Below are 18,355 nucleotides of genomic sequence, written 5' to 3'. Positions count from 1 at the left end.
AATGGCCCTAGGCACTTCACATCGCATCCGTACCGAACGAATGACAGATGCCGGCAGCTGCACCGAAGAGATGGATTATTCACCATCGACTGAACTGTCCCATCCACCATCCACAATCCACAATCCACCCCTCCACCCACTGTCTTGGCCAGGATTCTTCTGTCTCCCCCATGTTCCCTGTTCTTGGCCTGCCCAGTCTACCAGTCACCCACTACTCTCCAGCGCGTCCAATACGCTGCTGTGCTCCGGGCGCTGGCTAGTTGATGGCTTGCCTGCTTGCTTGCTTGCTTGCTTGCTTGCTGGGCGCTGGAGTGTTTACCGTTCCATCGTCCATCCGCCTCGCCCACACACACAAACAAGCAAAGGGGGGCCACTCGCTCTACCACATCTTATCCCTCTCGTTCTCTCCCTTTCTCGTTTGTTCCCATACGTATCCGTACTACAGTACAGAGACAGAGTACGCTAACTACCCAACTACCTTACTGTACACTTTCCACCAACCTGGTCGCAACCCCACCCGTCCCCCCCCCCCACTGACATCTTCCTGTCTTTCCATCTGTCACGCAGGCCGTAGGAGAGAGATACAGACCGACTAGGGACAGAGACAGCCACTTTCAGAAAAGCAGACAACAAGAGCCATTTCCGTCTACTTCTCCCCCCCTGCTCGTCCCAAGGCCCCCCAAACTCAACTCAACTCTTCTCTCCATCTCTCAACCCAACCCGGAGACTTTGACACCTTGACGCCGGGAACAACCTGGATCTGGACCTGGATCGCCCGAACCCACCGCCGACCGCTGCCAACTTTCTTTCAAGCTCCTCCCCAGCCCGCCGCCTAATCTCCCACCACCACCACCACCAACAATTACCTCCGTCAACCGTTACTACAAACATCACCACTGCCACCGACAGCACCGACCTACCTCCGCCCCCAAAGGAACGTTGACGTTGCATTTGCTCCGGGACGGAGAAAGAGAAAGGAAGTCAAAAAGAGAAAAAGCACACACCCGTTGTCTGCTCAGTGCGCCCCGACCCCCCCGAGCCGCCGCCGTCTCCCTGCCGGGTCCCAACCTTTGTGACGTCGATCGACGAAAGAAAACATCGACACGACGACTCTCCGACTACCGCTACCGTGAACCGGCGTACCGATTAATTGCACCGCCCTCTGAGTCCTATCTTCGACATCGACACCGAACCCTCCTGTATCGCATCGCGTCGCCCTGCCCTGCATCGCACCGCGCCTCGCGCCCTCCTCAACGACGGCTTCGCAGCTCCCCAGACCACACCAACCCGTTCCACCGACTCCCATCACGACGACGTCGACACGATCTCGCGATTCCTCTCCCGAGAGAGACCCCGTCCCCCCTGACCCCGCCGAACCCAACTCGATCCCGCTCGTGAATCTGCAGCCCGCTGGCCCCGACACATCATCACGACGGCTCGATAGCCCCCCGTCTCCTCGCGAGGCACCGGCCCAGCCGACGAGGTCTCCCATCCCCGAACCCAAGGGGTCCGAATCCCCCACCTCGTCGTCCATGGCTTTCTTGACAAACAACATTTGGCCCAAGGATGGGAGGAATAGGTCTCACGTTCCGGCCATGCCGGTGTGGATTGCCGCCATCAGGATACTCCAGCTCGTAAGGACACCACAACCCCAGTATTCTCCTCCCATTTTCAACGCTCCAAGCCAACAAACATGTCGTCAAAACCCCGACACATCGCCTCGAGCCGACGAGATGCTGACCCCTCTTGGTAACACTAGGTTCTCGCCATTGCGACGTTAGGCATCACCATCTTCGGCCTCACCACCATGCAAAAGGCGACGGGATATCGTAGGATAACGGTATGCCCCTCATTCCCCCCTTTAACCACACTCGCCACCACCCCTGTTGGCTTTTTGGCTCGTTCTTGTTGCTGACCTTGTGCTTGTTTGTCTCGTGATATAGTCCTTCAGTGGCACAGAGGGTTTCCGTATGTCACACCACCACCCCGCTTCACCCTCTTGTGTCTCGATGCTGATCTCGACCGTAGCCTTTTCGTGGTTCGCATTCGCCTGGACCTTCTCCTACTTGACCTGGTTGGGCGTTGCCGTCATGTTCATTCCCATCATGTACAACTGCTGGGTGCATCTGTAGGCCACATCCCCCCATCCCCTCCTCACACGCATCGCAACGTTCCCTCACTAACCCGTCCTGCGCAGCGGTCTCGAGCTACTCACTGTAGTTTTTTGGCTCATAACCATGGCCTTGTTGGCCAGCCATGCCGACGATCTCGATTCCCTCGACGCCTTCATCGTGACCTTTGGGCCAAAATATGAGGTCTACTACAAGATGAACGTTGAGCCTTTTGCCGACGGCTTCGTTGCTGCCACCTTTGCCGGCACTGCCACGTCCGTCGTCAACTTTGTGCTTTTTGTCATCACCATTAGTGTTTTTGGTTCGTGCCCCCCCCCCCTTTGTTGTTAAGATATATCTTCCTGACTGAGGATCCTTTACCCCTCCCCCCCTCGATCTTGACTGACCGTCCCCAGGCCGCGCCCTGCATGCTCTGCGCAAAGCAAACCTGGAAAAAGCGCCCAGCACCACCGATTCGCAGAAGACGATTCAGGCCGAGGGAGACAAGATGATCGCATCGCCGCAGATGACATCCGCCGTCCCTACTTACATTCACTGGAACAGCCAATACCCTCCCCCTCACCACACTCATGCCTACCACTACTACGGTCAACCGCCGTACACGCAATCGCCGCACTCGCAAACGAACCCTTCGCCGCCGAACTCGGTCCCACCCCACGGATTTCAACCGGCCTACTTCCCCAGCAGCCAATGGCCGCCGCAGCCCCCTCAGCAACAACCGCCCCCCGAGGGCGGTGTCTGGCCGGCCCAGAACTACGGCATGTACCAGCAGCAGGTTCCCATCGCATCCCAGCATACCGGCCAGTCCGGCAGCAACATGGGCTCGCCCCAGTTTCCCATGGTGAACCCAGTGGCACCTACCAAGTCGGATCTCCCGGGTGTATACTCGCCACCGCCCCCGGGAAGCGCACATCCCGGGCAACCGCCACAACGCCCACAGCCGCCGCCCCCGGCGCCCGGCACAATGCAATCGCCGGTCGAGTTGAACGATGGGCGTGGTGAGGAGAACATGCCGGCGGAGCTGCCAAACAACCCTCCTCGGTCACCCAGATAACAGCATCTGTACCATGAAACGAAGACAGCAACTCCTGCCTCGGTATCATGTTTCAGGCAAACGGAATGATGATTTTCAGAAACGATTTTACGGCGTTTACCAATCGGACGCCACGGGACATATGCATAGAAAACGGCGTTTTTCGGGGGGTCTGGCGCAACCCAATATGCTCGGATAGCATGCCTGGGACTTGATTGGCATTTTCTTCTATTTCTTTTCTTTTCCTTTCTTTTTTTTTTGCCCCATGAGGGTCATCGCACACCATTATTATTATTATTTTCATGATCGGGACGGGGCAAACCGCGGCGAGCAAAAGAATTGGGCGGAGAGGCACCATGGGTTCGCATGGTTTACCTCGCTTGTATTTCTAGTTAGACGTCCCTCTCCTCTATCGGGGACCGAGGTGCATACTTGTTTATTGCATGCAATCCTGATGAATGAGTCTTATTGGGAATACCATGCGCTAAGCGCGTTTCACTGCTTCCTCCATTCGCATTACTGCAATGTTTTTGAATACTAGTACTTCTTTGCAGACGAGATATGTACTTGATGAACACGCTCGGGGGGCGATGCTTCCATGTACAATATCAGCTCTATAGCTGAAACGAATCAGCGAAGAAGAACAGCTGGCTAACAAAAGCGCCGATGGGTATCGTGTGAAACACTTTGCCTGGGATTAACCGTTTAGTATACATAGCGGAAGTACGGATTCTCCTTGTCCGTGAGATCCTGAAAGGCCAGCTTAGCCCTCTCGTCCTCGTCAACGGGCAGCGCGGCCCGCCGCTTGTTCTCGCTCCAGAGGACATAGTACAGCGCGCCCGACGCGAGGATGCAGATGACGTAGCAGATGATGAGACCGAGCCACAGTTCTGGATAGTGGCTCGCCTTGCTCTGGGACCGGACGAGCTGGGGGCCGACGATGTTGCCGACGCAGTAGGCGACAAAGATGGTGGCGGCCATGAAGCTCTTCTTCGTGTGGCCGGCGACGTTGGACATGCCGAGCGTGATGACGAGGCTGACGACGCCGCCGAAGAAGCCCGTGATAGAGTAGCCGACGACGGGCGCCGCAGCGTGGTGCGTCCAAGCGGAGCGCCAGATGAGGGCGCAGCCGGCCATGACGGGGAGGCAGCAGACGGCCAGCATGAGGATGCGGACGTTGGCAAGGCGCGTGCCGAGGTACCCCGTCAGCAGGATGACGGCGAAGCAGATGGCGCCGAGGGGGAACTGCAGCAGGATGGCCTCGTACGGGGTCCAGCCAAAGGTCGAGACGATGAGCGGGCCGAAGCCCGAGACGGCGCCGTTCATGGTGTAGGCCGAGGCCATCATGAGGGCGACGAGCCAGACCTTAGCGTCGGTGAGGGCCTCCCTGACCTGGTAGGGCTTGAACTGCGTGCAACGGACGCCGGTCTGGCCGTGGCGCAGGCGCTCGACGGCGGCGTGGCGCTCCTCGGGCGTGAGGAAGCGCGCCGAGACGGGGGAGTTGGGCAGGACGAAGCAGAAGAGCCCAAAGAGGAAGGTGAGGCACCCGGCGAGGAGGTAGATGTACTGCCAGGGGCGGAGGTCGCCGGACCGGATCTGGGCGAAGCCGTAGTTGAGGGCGCCGCCGACGATGGTGAAGAGACCGGTGGCGGAGAACCACCAGCTCTGGCGCAGGGACTGCTCGGCCTGGGTGTAGTAGCCCGTGACGATGCACATGAAGCCGGTGGGGATGACGCTCTCGACGAAGCCGAGAAAGAAGCGCTGGGCGTAGAGGCCGCGGTGGTCGGTGACGGCGGCGGTGAGCATGCAGACGGCGGCCCAGACGAGGACGAGAACGCCGAGGAGGCGGCCGACGTCGAGGCGCTGGAGGGCGTAGGTGGTCGGGTAGAGGCCGGCGAGCATGCCGAAGTAGAAGAGGGAGGTGGCCCAGGAGAGGCGGGAGGTGTCGACGGCGCCGGAGGGGAGCGGGACGGAGAGGCGCAGGTCGGCGGTCATGCCGAAGATGGCGGCGGAGCCGAGGATGGCCTTGTCGTAGTAGACGAGGCCGTAGCCGAAGACCATGGCGGGCATGAGGAAGAGGTCGATCTTGCGGACGGCGCGGGCGGCGACGGCGGGGTCGTAGGGTTGGGGGCGGGTGCCGACCATGGCGAGGGCATCGTCATCGGCGGCGGCGGTGACAGCATCGGTACGGTGAGGGGGAGGCGAGTCGGCGGTCTCGAGGTCGGGATCGGGTCCGGGAGCCGGCACGGGGCCGGAGGTGGCCGGGAGGTCCTTTTCGGGGGCCATTTGCGGGGGTGAAGCGCGGGGGGGGGGATGCGTGTGTGCGTTTGTGTTTGTGTGTATGGGTGGGTAGGTTGGGGGGGTGAGAGTGAGAGTGAGAGTGAGAGTGGGTGTAGGATACACCTTGTTTCGTTTCAATCTTAGTTCTAGATCGTTTAGATTTCTCCTTATTTTGAGTTGGAGTATATCTCAAGGGCGTCTGAGGGTTTTTCTTTCACGGATATGAAAACAGATCTGTGGAGGGGGGGGATGAGTGAGCTGAACTCTTTGTCGGTCGTCGCTAGTGCTGTCTCATTGGCCGAGGACGAGCCTCGTTTGCGCGGTTTTCTCTTCTCCGCCAAAAAGAGACAATAATAGTGAGAATTAGGACGAGAGAGGGAGGGGAGGCAAGGCCAAGACTGCCTCTTGTGGTTGAGGGAGATGGATGGGAAGAGGGTTGCAAGGTTTAGAGCGTGAAAATTTCAGTGAGCAAATCACACTCGGCCGCTGGGCTGTGAGTTAAGATGACGACGGGCTGCTCCGCTGGGGATCACCAGACTCGTCGCTGGCCGAGTCCACCTGTTCTCTAGTCACGTCTAAGGTTATGGGCTGACTGGTAGGCTGGTAGCTAGCTAGCCGGCTGTGATGAATTAAGCTTGGGTGTTTTTTGACTTCTCCCGAGTCCAAGGTGGACGAGGGGTTTGGCGAGCCGAGAAAGCATCGCTGCCGCCCCCCTTCCCCCTCCTACCTTCTTTCCCAGCCCCCAACCCAACTCTCGGCCCCCCATGGCACGCGGTTCTGGATCCAGCTAAGCGAGCGGATTCGCTAGGCGGACCAAGAATTCGGTAACTGGCTTGGAGCATCGGGAGACTGTCATTGGCCTCGGTCTGGGCCCCGCCCCCCGGGTATCATCGGAGATGGGGGGCCGAGTATCGGTGGCCGGGCGGGTTAACGCTTGACGTGGTGGGGTGAGAGAGACGACGATGATGACTCGGGTCAACGCGAGGGATATCTTTGCTGTTGGGGGCTGAAGTTACCGGGTTGGATAAACCCCTGTTTAATCACTCACAAAAGCGTGGGAAAATACATATGAGGCGAGGTGTATGTTTGCGTGTGTGCCCCACGGATGAGATGGTGTGAGGACTCGGGGACTCATCCGATGCGGCTGAGATGGGGGATGAGTGAGAGACCCTTTTCCAGTCAGTCTCGAGTCTTCAGTCAGAACCTTGGTCTTTTGTCCCATTGTGTCGCGTTTCCTCGATTCTTCTGGCCAGCAACGAGAACGGCTCAGCAGAGTTGCTTGCCACAAGAGACGACGTCTCACGATGAAACATGGAGTAACTGTAGAGCGGTGAGAAGGGCGGAAGAGTGCCCGCTTGAAGCCTTGCGACCAACGCAGAAAAGGGCTTCCGGACTAGTTCATCAATCGTATGATTATGCCAACATGAGCCAATTCACTCGTGTCGAATCAGCCACGCCAATTGTGCACTCGAAAGCGTCCTTCTAGGGAAGCAAGTAGATTGAGAGGCCAATGGGAGAAGGGATGGATCGCAGGTGTTTGTTTGTACGGATACTCACTCCAGAAGGTTTTCAGTGATGGATGTGGTGTGGTAAATGGGGGATGTGCATAATACTCTGCATAACCCATTTTCATAACTCAGGATATGTTGTGCAAGTGAGATAACATTGCCGACATGCTAGAGGTACGTACCCTCGAACGGTAGTCCAGAGCTTCCCCCAGACATACACACATACAAATTTCCACTTATAGATACTCATTCACTCACTCACTCACTCACTCACACACCCAGGTCGGACCTCGGCCTGCCTCGACCACATCGCGACATCAGCGAGACACCACACCATCTCTCAGGCGGAAACGTCGTTCCCACCCGAAGCTCTGTTTCTTCTCTCTCTCTCTCTCTCTCTCTCTCTCCGCAAAACAAAACCCTGTTTGTCACAGGGCGCTCCGCAGCCCATGCCGCCACGAACTCGGGAGCCTGGGCCAGTCTTGGCTATCCGGGAAGCTCGCCCTTCGCTCCTCTGGACGCCTGCGGCCTCGTTGACGGTTGTCTGATGTCTGCAGCATGATTGACAAGAGTGTTAATCGACTGCCTGACTGTGAAGCTAACGTGAAGCCTAGTACTGGGCTGACCTTGTTCTCACTTTCTGGATGTGTTCACGGCACTGGCATCACCACCATCGTCGTCATCATCATCATCATCAAACAGCTCCGTGCAATAGAGAAAAACAACGATTTACGTATTAGTCGCAAAAAGCCCGCCCTCGGTTTCTTCGGATTTCTGGGTATCCCAGTCCAGTCCAGTCCAGTCCAGGCCCGTCTCGTGCCTTTATCTCATCAGCCAGACCCCCATTCCCGTCCCGCCATAAATACACACAAAAAATCTTTGGCTGTGCCAGTATTAACACTAGGTTATCGGTGACGAGCCGTCGCCCCTTCCCTTCCCCTACCCTCCGCCTGGCCTCTTCTTCACCGGCCAGTCTCGGGGGGGTTCCGGGGGTTAGGGGGGGGGGGGGGGGTCAACGGCTGTGATTAAACACTAGGCTCATTGAAGCTTGGCCGCCTCTCTTTCGGCCTTGTTCTGTTTCCACCACTTCTGCTCGCGCTTGATGGCATATTCGATCCAAAACCTCGCCGCCACACCCCATATTATGATCCACCCAAATAGGACGCCCAGCGTGGACCCAAAGGCCCGTTCGAACTCGAGGTTCCAGATCATGGCCGCCACGTAGCCAATGTAGCATGTGCAGCCGCCGATCCAGAACAGCGTCAGCTCGAGAATCATCTTGCGGAACATCATCGACTTGTCGTACCGCTCCACGTACTTCTTGCGGAACTCACGGTTCTGCGCCCCGTCGACGGCGAAGAAGTCCTCGGCCGCGTAGTAGACAATGGGCTTGAGCCGCGTGCCCTTGGGGTCCGAGTTGATGCGGAACGGTATCTTGATCGGTATCAGCGTCATGAAGGCGATGACGTCCAGCACCATGAACATGAAGGCCGGCGAGTACAGGTACAGCCACTCGACCACCTCGGGCTCGTACACCGTCGTCGAGCACACAAAGGGGACGAGCGCCGCGATGAGGCCGAGCGTGTACACCCACGTCGTGGCGTCCATCTCCAGCCAGTGCTTGGAGAGCAGCGGCGCGCACTCTTCGAACCGCGCGATGAGCCGGTAGACGCGCACCACGAGGATGTACACCTCGCCGAAGCCGAAGGAGATGATGGCGAACCCGAGAATCCGACTCTCGATCGTCTGCACGGGGCCCAACCCGCACTCGACGCCGGCGTCGTACGCCGGCTGGCAAGCGGCGCGCCGGTCGTTGCGTCGGGCGCGCAGCCAGCTGTAGTAGATGCAGACCGGCAGCGCGAGGTCGAAGAAGAGGATGACAAAGGGGCCGATGGAGATGGAGATGTGCTTCGTCCAGTCCACGTACTTGGTCAGCGGCTCGAGCTCGTCGTCGTCGTCCTGGTCGTTCTCGCCGATGCCCGCGAGCACGCCCGGCGCGGACGGGTCGTGTGTCGTCGTCTTGGGCATGCCGTCGCGCCCGAGCATCTGGGCCGTGCTCTCGCTGACGGCCGTGATGGTCGAGTCGCGGAACGTCTCGCGGTTCTCGTCGCCCCCCGGAGCGCGATCTCGGGCGACGCTGGCGTTGGAGGCCGCTCCGGGGGCGTCGGCAACCGGACCTCCCGGCGCCGCCGACTCGCCACCGCCCGTCACCGCGGCCTCCTGCGACCCCCTCCTGCTGCCCTGCTGCGAACCGCCTGCTCGACTCCCCGCTTGCGACGGTGCCTTGTTGGACGGCGCCTTGCTCCCCGGCTGGGATCCTCCTTTCGCTGCAACGTCATCGGGCGCCTTCTGCGAGGCCGGCTTGCTGCCGTTGTTGTCGACCGCGGCGTCTTCGCTCGGCGCTCTGTCTTCGGACGGGTGGCTGTTTCCCGAGTTGGAGGTGCTGGGAACCTGCTCCTGAGGCGCGTCTTCGAAGCTCGCCTTGGACGACGTGATGTGCTCGCCGCCGTCCATGTCGCTGGTGATGTCGGCGGCGGCCGGCTCATTGCTTCCCGACTGCATCGCAGCGATACCGGTCGGTTCTGTCGGGTATTTGTTTTTTATCAAGGGAAGAAAAGGAGGTGAGATTGCAGGAGCATGAGTGAAGGAGAAGGGGAAGGGAAAAAGGGAAAAAGAAGAAGAAAACGAATGGGAACGAGTGAAGAGCTGAACAGCTCTTTTGCACACACACACGCGCGCGCGAGCCCAAACAAACAGCAACGAGGGCGATGACCAAGACGAAGAAGACGACGAGACAACGATTCCTCTCTCTCTCTCTCTCTCTCTCTCTCTCTCTCTCTCTCTCGATGTGGCTCGGTGTATGTGTGATACAAACAGGAACCAGAGCTCGCCTTGCTCTCTATTCTCTCTCTCCAGCTGTCTCTCACTGCACGAAACGTGCGACCTGACTACTTCATATGAAAAGGTAAGTAAGCTCACCCTTTGGCGGGACCGGTGTGTGGGTGGCGCGGATCTCCCAAAGCGCACGTCCGCCCACAACCCATACGCCCGTCGCAACACGAATCATGAGGGCAGCATGAAATGCATCGCGACTTCAGACGGACCGCCTGGCCGGCCGGTCCCTGGTTTCGGAAAAGAACAACGTGCCCAGGTGGGTGCCGGTATCTGGGCTCAAAGCGGAGGGATACCAACTTACTTACCTGTACACACACACACACACACACACACACACACATACATACATACATACATTGTACATCGGGTATCTGAGTACCCATGCAGTATCCGTACTGCTGCTGCTCCTTTTCGAGCCCCGAGCCAGGAGCCAGCGCGGCCGGCCCAGGAATGCCCTTCGGGTACTTGGACGGTCGTCCCTCATCAGCAAACTCTGGCCGGCATAAACCCAGAGCTTTCAGCCTTTACTATGTACCTCTGCCCGCTGTCGCCAATGCTCTGAGTTTCTTGGCGGGGGTGTGTGTTTGTGTGTGGGATGATGAAAAGAGCCATAGGGACAAAGGGGGAGGGAGAGACAGCAAGAGAGGGCAGGGCAGAGGGAAGAGCATCGTCCTTCTGACATTGACAAGACGACGGACGCCTCGCTCTAGACTTTCAAGCCAAGGCCAGGCCAAGACCTCTCAGTTCCTCGAGACGTGGAAGGTTGTTTCCCTACCCACCACAAGGTCACCAAACCCGGGACTGTGAACTCTCGGGGGATTTTCTTTTTGGCCTCTTGGACGATCGGCGACGGACTCCGTTGCGGAACATGTCGATTAGCTCCCGGCACCAGGGTCCGACCCTGGCGTTCTGGCGTCTGGCCCAGGCCCCTCGCGCCCCTTTTTGCTTCTGCCAGAAGAGCCCTAGGCAGACAGATGGTGGTTGTTGTCCATATCTCTACGAGTACTTCCCACTGCTGGAAACTCGAGAGCTGTTGCCCGGGATCTCCATGCTCTTGACTCGAACCCCCAAAGAGCCCGTCGATGGAGTCGCTCTCGGTCGTGTTCGGTTCTAGCGTCAAACGCTAGTGCGGAGTCAAGTCCGGACATATATCAGAGCTCGCAGCAGCAAGAATGGAAAGCATATGGCAGAAGCAGAGCAGAGCGGCAGAGCGCATGCACGCCGTGTTCAACCGATCAAGGCATATCTCGCGCTGAAGGGGAGAAAATGGTTGACACTGGGAAAACTTCCAGTTTGGCATACAGCGCGGATATGCTAAAGCAACTCTTCGTCCCAGACTCCCGTAGCTTGCTCCTGGTCATGCTGGAACATGCGGCCGGATGCGGGCATCAAAGCGCGCACATACGATGGATGTACTCCCCTGTTTTACCCCAAATCCTGCTGTTCCGTTCCCTCTCCCCTCTCCCTCTTCTCATTCTTGCAGGACCCTCCTCCTTTCTGCAACCCCTTATGTTTACTCTTCCTTTAACTCAGGTATGGTAATGCAGGCATGCCATGGCTTCCGCCAAGGTTCTGCCCTGTCCTCGTCAACGCCCCTCTGCGGTTGTGGTCTGATCCTCGAGACTACAGGTATTATATCCCCCAACGTTATGTGGGATATACTTGTATTCTGCCGAAAGCAAGACCTATGAACCGGTTACCCAAGACCCCTTTTTCCTACTGGTCGGAAGTGAGTCGAGACCCGACGCGCAGTTAGAGAGCTAGCTGTCTGGCTTGCGCTTCGGCCCTTGCCCTCTCGGCCTTGTCAAACAGTTGATGGTCGAAAAGCCAAACGTTTAACGGAAACGAGGCTGGGCTAGTTCGTTCGTTTACCAGCGGACTGGGACTTTGGACAGAGACGATGGGGCGGCGTCCGAGAGACTTAGACTCCGGCCCTGCCCGCTTGGTCTTCGCATCTTTCCCATGTCCCATCCGTCCGTAGGATCCTTGGGTCTGCCGGCCGGACACGTAGGAGAAGAAACCATGTTTGACAAAAAGAAAAACTGGCCCCGTCTATTTCGACACGGCCGTTTCCAACCGATCCTCAATATGAACTGGGGATAGCTGTCCTGGTGACACAGGAGAAACCAACATGACTCTCCCGTGCTGTCAAACTGCGACTCCATACTCCATTCTCTCCCCCATGTTTTCATGGACAACCGCTCAACGCCGGCCAAGGTCGCCCGGCGCCGGGTTCGACCAAGGATGCGCCGACTAACCCGTCCATGGCCTCCTCCCATTTCCCCCGCGGCCTCCAGCAACTCCCCAAGGGGCGGAACCCTCCGGAGACTTTGACTCGAGCCTGAGAGTGCTTGTTGCGAATCTGCCTTACCGGCCGCCCGCCCGTCCGCCCGTCGCTGACGGGGGTCCGTCCTATTCGTCGAGGATATCCTGAGCAAGGCTATGTATGCAATGGGATATTAGCCCCCGGACTAGACGACGAGTCGACACATCCTCCTACCCGCCTTCGCCTGACTGGCGCCACATGCCGTCGTCTTCCCCCTTAGCCGCCGCGTCTAGGGGCCTGTCAGGAGTTTGTCCCACGAAACCTTCGAGGTCGCATCTGAATGACGAAGCCATCCACTCATCGGGTCGGCCATCAACAATGCAGACGAACCCATCCACCACCCTTTGATCTCGCATTTTTGAATCTTGACAATGCAACTTCAGGCCCACGCACGTCTGCAAAAATGCAAACGGCCCGGCGCCGGCTCACCCGCGAACATCGCACTCGCAGCTGCGTGTACCGGCTTCAGACGCCCCGCCGCGCTCGGTCGACAACAAGGACGCAGCGCGGGGACCTCGTGACCTCTTTTTGAGGGCTTCCTCACAGATGATCGAGAAAGATTCCAAAACCACCACCCGTTCCACACCCGTTCTACTCTGGTTCCACGGGTTTCGTTCCATGGAAAACATCGGAGCGTGAGTTCCTCCCATTCCCCCTTGGAGGCATTGACCCCTCCCTCCGTTTTAGGTTCCCAGTCCTTTTTTTTTTTTTTTTTCTAGACGAACGGCAGAAGAGTCATGAAGGAGAAGCCTTCGCGGCTCTAGTACCTGTCAGAGCACCGCTACGCTGGGTCCGTCGTTACATCGTCAAAAGGCTGAACGGAGCTGGCGGGCCCTCGGCCTTTTTTGTTTGTTTGATGTCACGTCACGTTTGTGTTGGCGCGGGACAGCAAGACGGGCGGCTCGAGGCCGGGGAACCCCCGCCCTGCCACGTTGACGGTTGATCTACTATCACAAGGCGTGGGAGTCTTGTTGTTCAGCTGCTCACCCCAGATGGGAAGTTGATCCGGTCAGCCTCCTTTCCCTCGTCCCACCCCACGGACCGTTTCTGCCGTTTCTCGTTTGCACGGGACGGGGCGGCGATCGTTGGCTAAAACGCGCCGACTTGGATCTACAGTGGCGTGTGGAACGGCTCAAGAGCTTGTCGACCCGTTGGCGTCTGTGGGAGGCTCGCGGGACCCGTTCACCCTCGACTCTGTCAGTTCAGCTCAGGGGGGGGGGGGGGAACAGACACTCACGATAAAGATTTTATGCTGCTCACGGGTTCTGAGGTGGTCATCAGTTGCGAAGGCGTTCGGCTGTGACCGACACTTCTTGATGCAGTTCATGCCTCTATCCGGTTGCTTGGTCATCGAATTCAAGCACCTGGGTCAACGTTTGTCATGCCTTTTTTGCATGTCCTGCGTCTTCCGGTTCTTCGGCTTCTTCATGAGGCGTCCCTCTAACACATCAAGTAATCTATTATTAATATTACTACTATCATTACAGACAGCAGTGCTGCGTGGTTGGAGATATCAGGGACTTGTCGGTGACGGCTTCTGTCTGGGCAGTGTCGTCTTGGTGCTTCCCCGTCACCGCCAGGCGTTCATTAGACAGACCTGAGCTGCTCTTGCGTCACCAAAAAGGATGCGAGTCCCTCACAGGCGGCTGTGATCTCACAGTCGCTTATTTTTAGTCACGCAAAAAATAAGAGACGAACCGAGCGGTGGAGCAGCCACGCAGATTCTGAAGCGGTCTAACTCCGAACGGCAAAATGCGTCAAAGCAACTAACCCCAAGCACTCGCAACTAATGGAAACCCTCGGGCCAGTACTCCGACAGCCAAGGGTACGGGTCCTCCGGCTCGTAGACGTTGTCCACCGTCCCCTCGAACTTGGTGATGAAGTCCCTCGTCTCGTTGAACAGGGCGTACTTGTCGTCCGGGCCGGTGCCCACCATGTAAGGCACGATCTGCAGGTCGTTCCCGATGCCCTTGTCGACGATCCTCTCCGTGTCGAGCTGGGCGTAGCTGAGATGGTACTCGTCGTTGTAGTTGGCGTTGATCTGGCAGCACGCGCAATGAGTCAGTTGAGTCTCTTGAGGATGCGAGGAGGGTGGTGGTGGCAGGATAAGGCCGAGTTGACTCACAGCTCCCATCCTGGTCCCGTTGACGGCGACGACGTTTGTGACGTTGACGGTCCGTTTGGTCTGCAGCACGCAGTTGCCGCATGACCTGTAGAAGTTGCCAAAGTCTTGGGCGTAGAAGCCGGTGATTGTGAACTTGCCGCCCAGGGCGTTGTCTTGGAAGATCTGCAAGAGTCCCGGTCAGGAAGCCGGAGGATATCACTGGCCTTGCAAAAAATGGGAACAGTACCTTGTCTGAAGCACCTCGAGCTCCTCCACCGATGACCCTCAGCTGGGTGTTCAGCCCCTTTGATGTGAGGGCGTCTTCACAGACGTCCTCCCACCACACTTGTCAAGGTTAGCCGAGGCCATACCGGATCAAGCGCGTTTGTGACAAACCGTTCTCGACCCAGGCGTCGCCGAGGGCATGGATACCCTCGGCTTGGTGTTTTCCGATGATCACATTCCTGATTGTTGAACCGGGCATCAGGTTGAATACTGCGTCAGCATCGGTGCCCTAGGAGACTTAGTATCAGCGAGATATCTTCCTAGAGAATCAAGGGCGGCTGACCTCGGCTTGTTCGTTGCAACTCCCCTCCTGGCGCTCGTACCGCTTCATGCCGCCGTCAAAGACCTGGCCCGGAAGGATGTACAAGGCCTCCTTCAACACGACAGTCTCGTTCGCCACAGGGAACCTGGTGACCGGGTAGGGGAACCGGGGCGGTGGACGCGCGCTGAGGTCGGCTTGCGTCGCGTCGGGGTCGCCTGCGCCGGCCTGACGCCTTTGGTGGGCGGCAACCTGGGTGGCTGCGGACCACAGCGAGACGAGCAACGGTAATGTGATCCTCATGATGAAGCAGAGAGGTGAAACTTGGGAGTGGGAAAAAGTAGAATAGCAGGTTTGGCTCAGAAGAAAATAATTGTGTTACGGGAAGTTCTAATGGTTAAATAGTTGTCGGCATCGGGGGTGAGCTCGCCTCCAGCCTGGACTCAATATCACGCCTTGGAGACCACTTGCATCATCACATCTGTCAAATGATCCGTCAACCTTCCCCAAGCCCACCGGGCAACGGATCTAGAGCACGAAGACCTCGGCGGGCGTCGGGTGGTTTTCTTTTTCTGTCAAATTCCATGAATCAATCTTGATGGTTCTCTCTCAAGTTGGTTCTTGGCTCACTTGCCAAGAACCCCGGGGCACAGGTTCTCCCAACCAGCCTCTAGCATCAATGCTTGGTTGTCGTTGGTGCAACTGCGGAGGACCAGGGAGCCTCCACTTCGTCTCCAGTAGCTTATCCGTGATGGACAACGATCCCTATTATCGAGTGGAAAAACAACCATGGTTCAACGTTAGCGATAGGACGGCACAGGACCGCAAGTACTGTTTTCCGCTTCAAGTGATTTAACAACTTTGGCATGACCAAGAGAAAAAAACGTGTTAGCAAGCTCAATCAGACTTTAAAAGTATGTGAAGTCCATTGAGATTCTGACGACAAGAATTCCACACGTAGATCTCACATAGCATCGTGTAGCGGGAAGGCCATGATTCCGGACAGCCCCGGACGGCCCCGGATAGCCAGACCTTGTAGTTGGCCGACAAACGGCCGTGAACGCGGAAAAGTGAAAGCATTCCAGCTTCTGAACCACGATGGAGAGACCGACGGAAGATCTACCCCTCATTGCTGCTATCATCAGGCTCATCCTGCGCCATCGCCATGTGGGGTTCCTGCAAGCCCTTTCTTGGCGATGACATGGACAGCGCAGCCAAGACTCCACCGGTTGATGGTGATTCAGGACGACTTGCTTGATTGCCTTGGGGAGAGAATTAGGCACATGGCGACGTTGCACTAGGGCGATCAGGGTGGTGTTGGAAGATTGTGGTGAGATCGATGTTCCATCTTCAACTCCGTTCTTAAAGTCTTACGGGTTATGATTTTCCTAGGATGACTGCTTAACAATAAGTCGGATCACCTTGGCTATATGTCTCAGTCTTTGAACATTAAGGAGATGTAAATCTGTAAATTGTCCGTTTTCAAGGTGTTGTCTGAAATTCTTGATGTTGGGTAGTTTCCGATTCGATTACTCAAGATATCACACCCCCCCCCCCCCCCCGGTGGAAAACCCACATCGATCCGTGGTTACATCGATCCGTGGGTGCTAGTACTTGATCGTACCCGTTGGTTAGTTTTCAATCTTTCTCTGGGGCGATCGTTGACTTTGGTTCGAGATAGTCAAAGGGCATTCGACTTTCCAATTGAAAGTCTTATGGCGTGTACATGTTCGTAGTTCAAGCCACTTCCACCACGGGAGAGGCAAACCATCTATCAAGGTATCACTGGTTCGTAAAAAGCTTAGTGATGGCATCGGAGACAGTACGGGACCAGCAGAATAAAAAGATACCGCCCGTATGCGAGAAAGATAATTTCCTGTGCTTGAACATCTATTGCAACACCTGAGAACTCAACCCATACGAGCCATCATTCGAACCCGTCTTTACGTAAATTCTTTTCCATGACCAGGAGCATGAGCTCACAAACTCGAGCCGGAGCCGAGCTGGAGCAACAGACGGCCATTGAAAATAAACCGCTTGCTGGATGGCCTGCACTTCCAACGGAGCTTCGCCTCCCGATTTTGGACGAGTTGGAGAAGCAACTTTCTTCTGCCAGCAACCATTACGTCCGCACTTGGGCCAGCGTATCGAAAGAGTGGCGTTCCTACTTCGAACCTTTGCTATGGCGGACGCTGAACTTTCGGTCATCCACTTTAGAGTCGGGCCTCGCCGGCTTGAGAGAGATCATTGCGGATCACCGAAGAAGCTTGGTCAGGAAAATCTCGCTTCACATCGACCTGGAGAGCTACACCTGCGAGGAGTGCGACCAGCGGGAAAGCAGAGAGACTATGATGGCGAACAACGCGAGGTTCTCTGACGCGATGATAAAACTCTTCAGCGTCCTTGCAAGCTGGCCCTCGCATAACCCAGGAGACGGAATCGCGCTTGAGTTGAGCGCCAGCTCGCCGAGCGATGCGCGGCATCTGAGTTCATCACCGAAACACGAACGCTGTGAACGCAGCCGGTCGCCTGGATACTCACTCACCGGTGTTGAGCAGCGTTTGCTCGGTAACCTTCTTACACTTACCTGGCCCTTTGCGAACATGGCCCTAGCTCCGATTCCCATCATCCATTCATTTGTCGTTAAGCAGAAACTATGTCGGAGCATCCGCCACACGTCAATGGAGCATATTCTCCACAGCCTGCCGAGTCTTCGCGACATTAACTACGAACCATGGCTTGGAATAGACGATCAAGACATGTTTAATGTCGAGCTTGTAAGTCGCCCAGTGTTCAAAACCTCGAGTCGCCCCGACATACGCAGAATAAGCATGTGGTTGGCCCAGAACCGAAGCATACTCGAAAGCGACGCATTTGCCTCGATGCGCGAGAATTCCATCATCTCCGCCGAAGCAGCCCGGAGTAGCTATAATCTCCAAGAACTGGCCGTTTCCCATGCAGTGGATGCAGAAAAGTTCCTCCAGTACTTCGGGGGTGGGCTTCCACGGGATTCGCAAAGTCCAAAGATTGAACACTTGGCACTCACCTATCCGTTTCGACACCTGGCCCATGACCCGGTAAAGGCGATACACCTTATTAAAACATCAGCTCAGGCGGCCCGGTGGATGCCTCGTATAAGAGTCCTTGAAGTGTGGGCCGGTGGTACTGGCGAAGGGTTCTTCTTAAGGTATCAAGTAAAGGAGGACGAAGTCAAACTCACGGTGGGCGCTACCTGGGAAATCCCTCTGAGTTATGCGATCTTGTCGAAGTGGGAAAAGGTAGTAAGCCGCCACCACCCAGGTCTCACGCTCCAATCCGTCAGTCAGCGCATCGACCCGGCTGGTTTGACCAAGCCGGAGAGCATCTGTGAGCAACTGGAGTTGTACCACTTGATTCGGCAGTGGTAAGTAAATCGGGTGTAGGTTCCAGGAAGTCGCCCATAGTGTACCAAGAAATTGATCAAGACCCGTAAAACACTCAGACGCTGTGCATTAGTGAGCAATGAATGCGTGTTGTCGAATCCGGTATCGTGA

General features: G+C 56.8%; 6 protein-coding genes across 6 annotated transcripts; 3 read left to right on the top strand and 3 right to left on the bottom strand.

The window, feature by feature from the left end:
- Positions 1–125: 125 nt before the first annotated feature.
- Positions 126–4,665, top strand: CDEST_03822 (uncharacterized protein). The gene is made up of 6 exons (XM_062919981.1): positions 126–1,634; positions 1,760–1,840; positions 1,944–1,968; positions 2,029–2,128; positions 2,198–2,433; positions 2,528–4,665. Exons 1-6 carry the CDS (start codon positions 1,533–1,535, stop codon positions 3,184–3,186), a joined length of 1,203 nt encoding a protein of 400 aa, XP_062776032.1. The 5' UTR covers positions 126–1,532; the 3' UTR covers positions 3,187–4,665.
- On the bottom strand, positions 3,749–5,848 carry CDEST_03821 (Putative major facilitator superfamily, MFS transporter superfamily). The gene has a single exon (XM_062919980.1). It carries the CDS (start codon positions 5,449–5,451, stop codon positions 3,871–3,873), a length of 1,581 nt encoding a protein of 526 aa, XP_062776031.1. The 5' UTR covers positions 5,452–5,848; the 3' UTR covers positions 3,749–3,870.
- Positions 5,849–7,235: 1,387 nt separating this feature from the next.
- On the top strand, positions 7,236–7,898 carry CDEST_03820 (uncharacterized protein). Its single transcript, XM_062919979.1, has one exon. The coding sequence runs from the start codon at positions 7,512–7,514 to the stop codon at positions 7,866–7,868; it is 357 nt and encodes a 118-aa protein (XP_062776030.1). The 5' UTR covers positions 7,236–7,511; the 3' UTR covers positions 7,869–7,898.
- Positions 7,899–7,977: 79 nt separating this feature from the next.
- CDEST_03819 (uncharacterized protein) lies at positions 7,978–9,515 on the bottom strand (the record flags this gene model as incomplete). Its single annotated transcript, XM_062919978.1, has 1 exon — positions 7,978–9,515. The coding sequence occupies one exon, from the start codon at positions 9,513–9,515 to the stop codon at positions 7,992–7,994; it is 1,524 nt and encodes a 507-aa protein (XP_062776029.1). The 3' UTR covers positions 7,978–7,991.
- Positions 9,516–13,621: 4,106 nt separating this feature from the next.
- On the bottom strand, positions 13,622–15,172 carry CDEST_03818 (Putative pectate lyase PlyH/PlyE, pectin lyase/virulence factor). Its single transcript, XM_062919977.1, has 5 exons — positions 14,847–15,172; positions 14,675–14,792; positions 14,526–14,623; positions 14,300–14,461; positions 13,622–14,215 (listed from the first exon to the last, which is right to left on the bottom strand). Exons 1-5 carry the CDS (start codon positions 15,123–15,125, stop codon positions 13,961–13,963), a joined length of 912 nt encoding a protein of 303 aa, XP_062776028.1. The 5' UTR covers positions 15,126–15,172; the 3' UTR covers positions 13,622–13,960.
- A 1,611-nt stretch (positions 15,173–16,783) lies between these two features.
- CDEST_03817 (uncharacterized protein) lies at positions 16,784–18,229 on the top strand (the record flags this gene model as incomplete). Its single annotated transcript, XM_062919976.1, has 1 exon — positions 16,784–18,229. The coding sequence occupies one exon, from the start codon at positions 16,784–16,786 to the stop codon at positions 18,227–18,229; it is 1,446 nt and encodes a 481-aa protein (XP_062776027.1).
- Positions 18,230–18,355: the final 126 nt, after the last annotated feature.

This window comes from Colletotrichum destructivum, chromosome 2 (assembly GCF_034447905.1).
Source record: "Colletotrichum destructivum chromosome 2, complete sequence".
Classification (NCBI taxonomy): domain Eukaryota; kingdom Fungi; phylum Ascomycota; class Sordariomycetes; order Glomerellales; family Glomerellaceae; genus Colletotrichum; species Colletotrichum destructivum.
This window is presented reverse-complemented; position numbering and strand designations above follow the sequence as displayed.

Bases quoted from the DNA above. Each gene is read 5' to 3' on its own strand.
- CDEST_03822 (XM_062919981.1), top strand. From the start codon at position 1,533: ATGGCTTTCTTGACAAACAACATTTGGCCCAAGGATGGGAGGAATAGG. The intron at 1,635-1,759 runs GTAAGGACACCA...TGGTAACACTAG, and splicing joins CCATCAGGATACTCCAGCTC to GTTCTCGCCATTGCGACGTT. The intron at 2,129-2,197 runs GTAGGCCACATC...CGTCCTGCGCAG, and splicing joins TACAACTGCTGGGTGCATCT to CGGTCTCGAGCTACTCACTG.
- CDEST_03821 (XM_062919980.1), bottom strand. From the start codon at position 5,451: ATGGCCCCCGAAAAGGACCTCCCGGCCACCTCCGGCCCCGTGCCGGCT.
- CDEST_03820 (XM_062919979.1), top strand. From the start codon at position 7,512: ATGATTGACAAGAGTGTTAATCGACTGCCTGACTGTGAAGCTAACGTG.
- CDEST_03818 (XM_062919977.1), bottom strand. From the start codon at position 15,125: ATGAGGATCACATTACCGTTGCTCGTCTCGCTGTGGTCCGCAGCCACC. The intron at 14,624-14,674 runs GTTTGTCACAAA...AACCTTGACAAG, and splicing joins CGACGCCTGGGTCGAGAACG to TGTGGTGGGAGGACGTCTGT. The intron at 14,462-14,525 runs GTACTGTTCCCA...GGACTCTTGCAG, and splicing joins CTCGAGGTGCTTCAGACAAG to ATCTTCCAAGACAACGCCCT.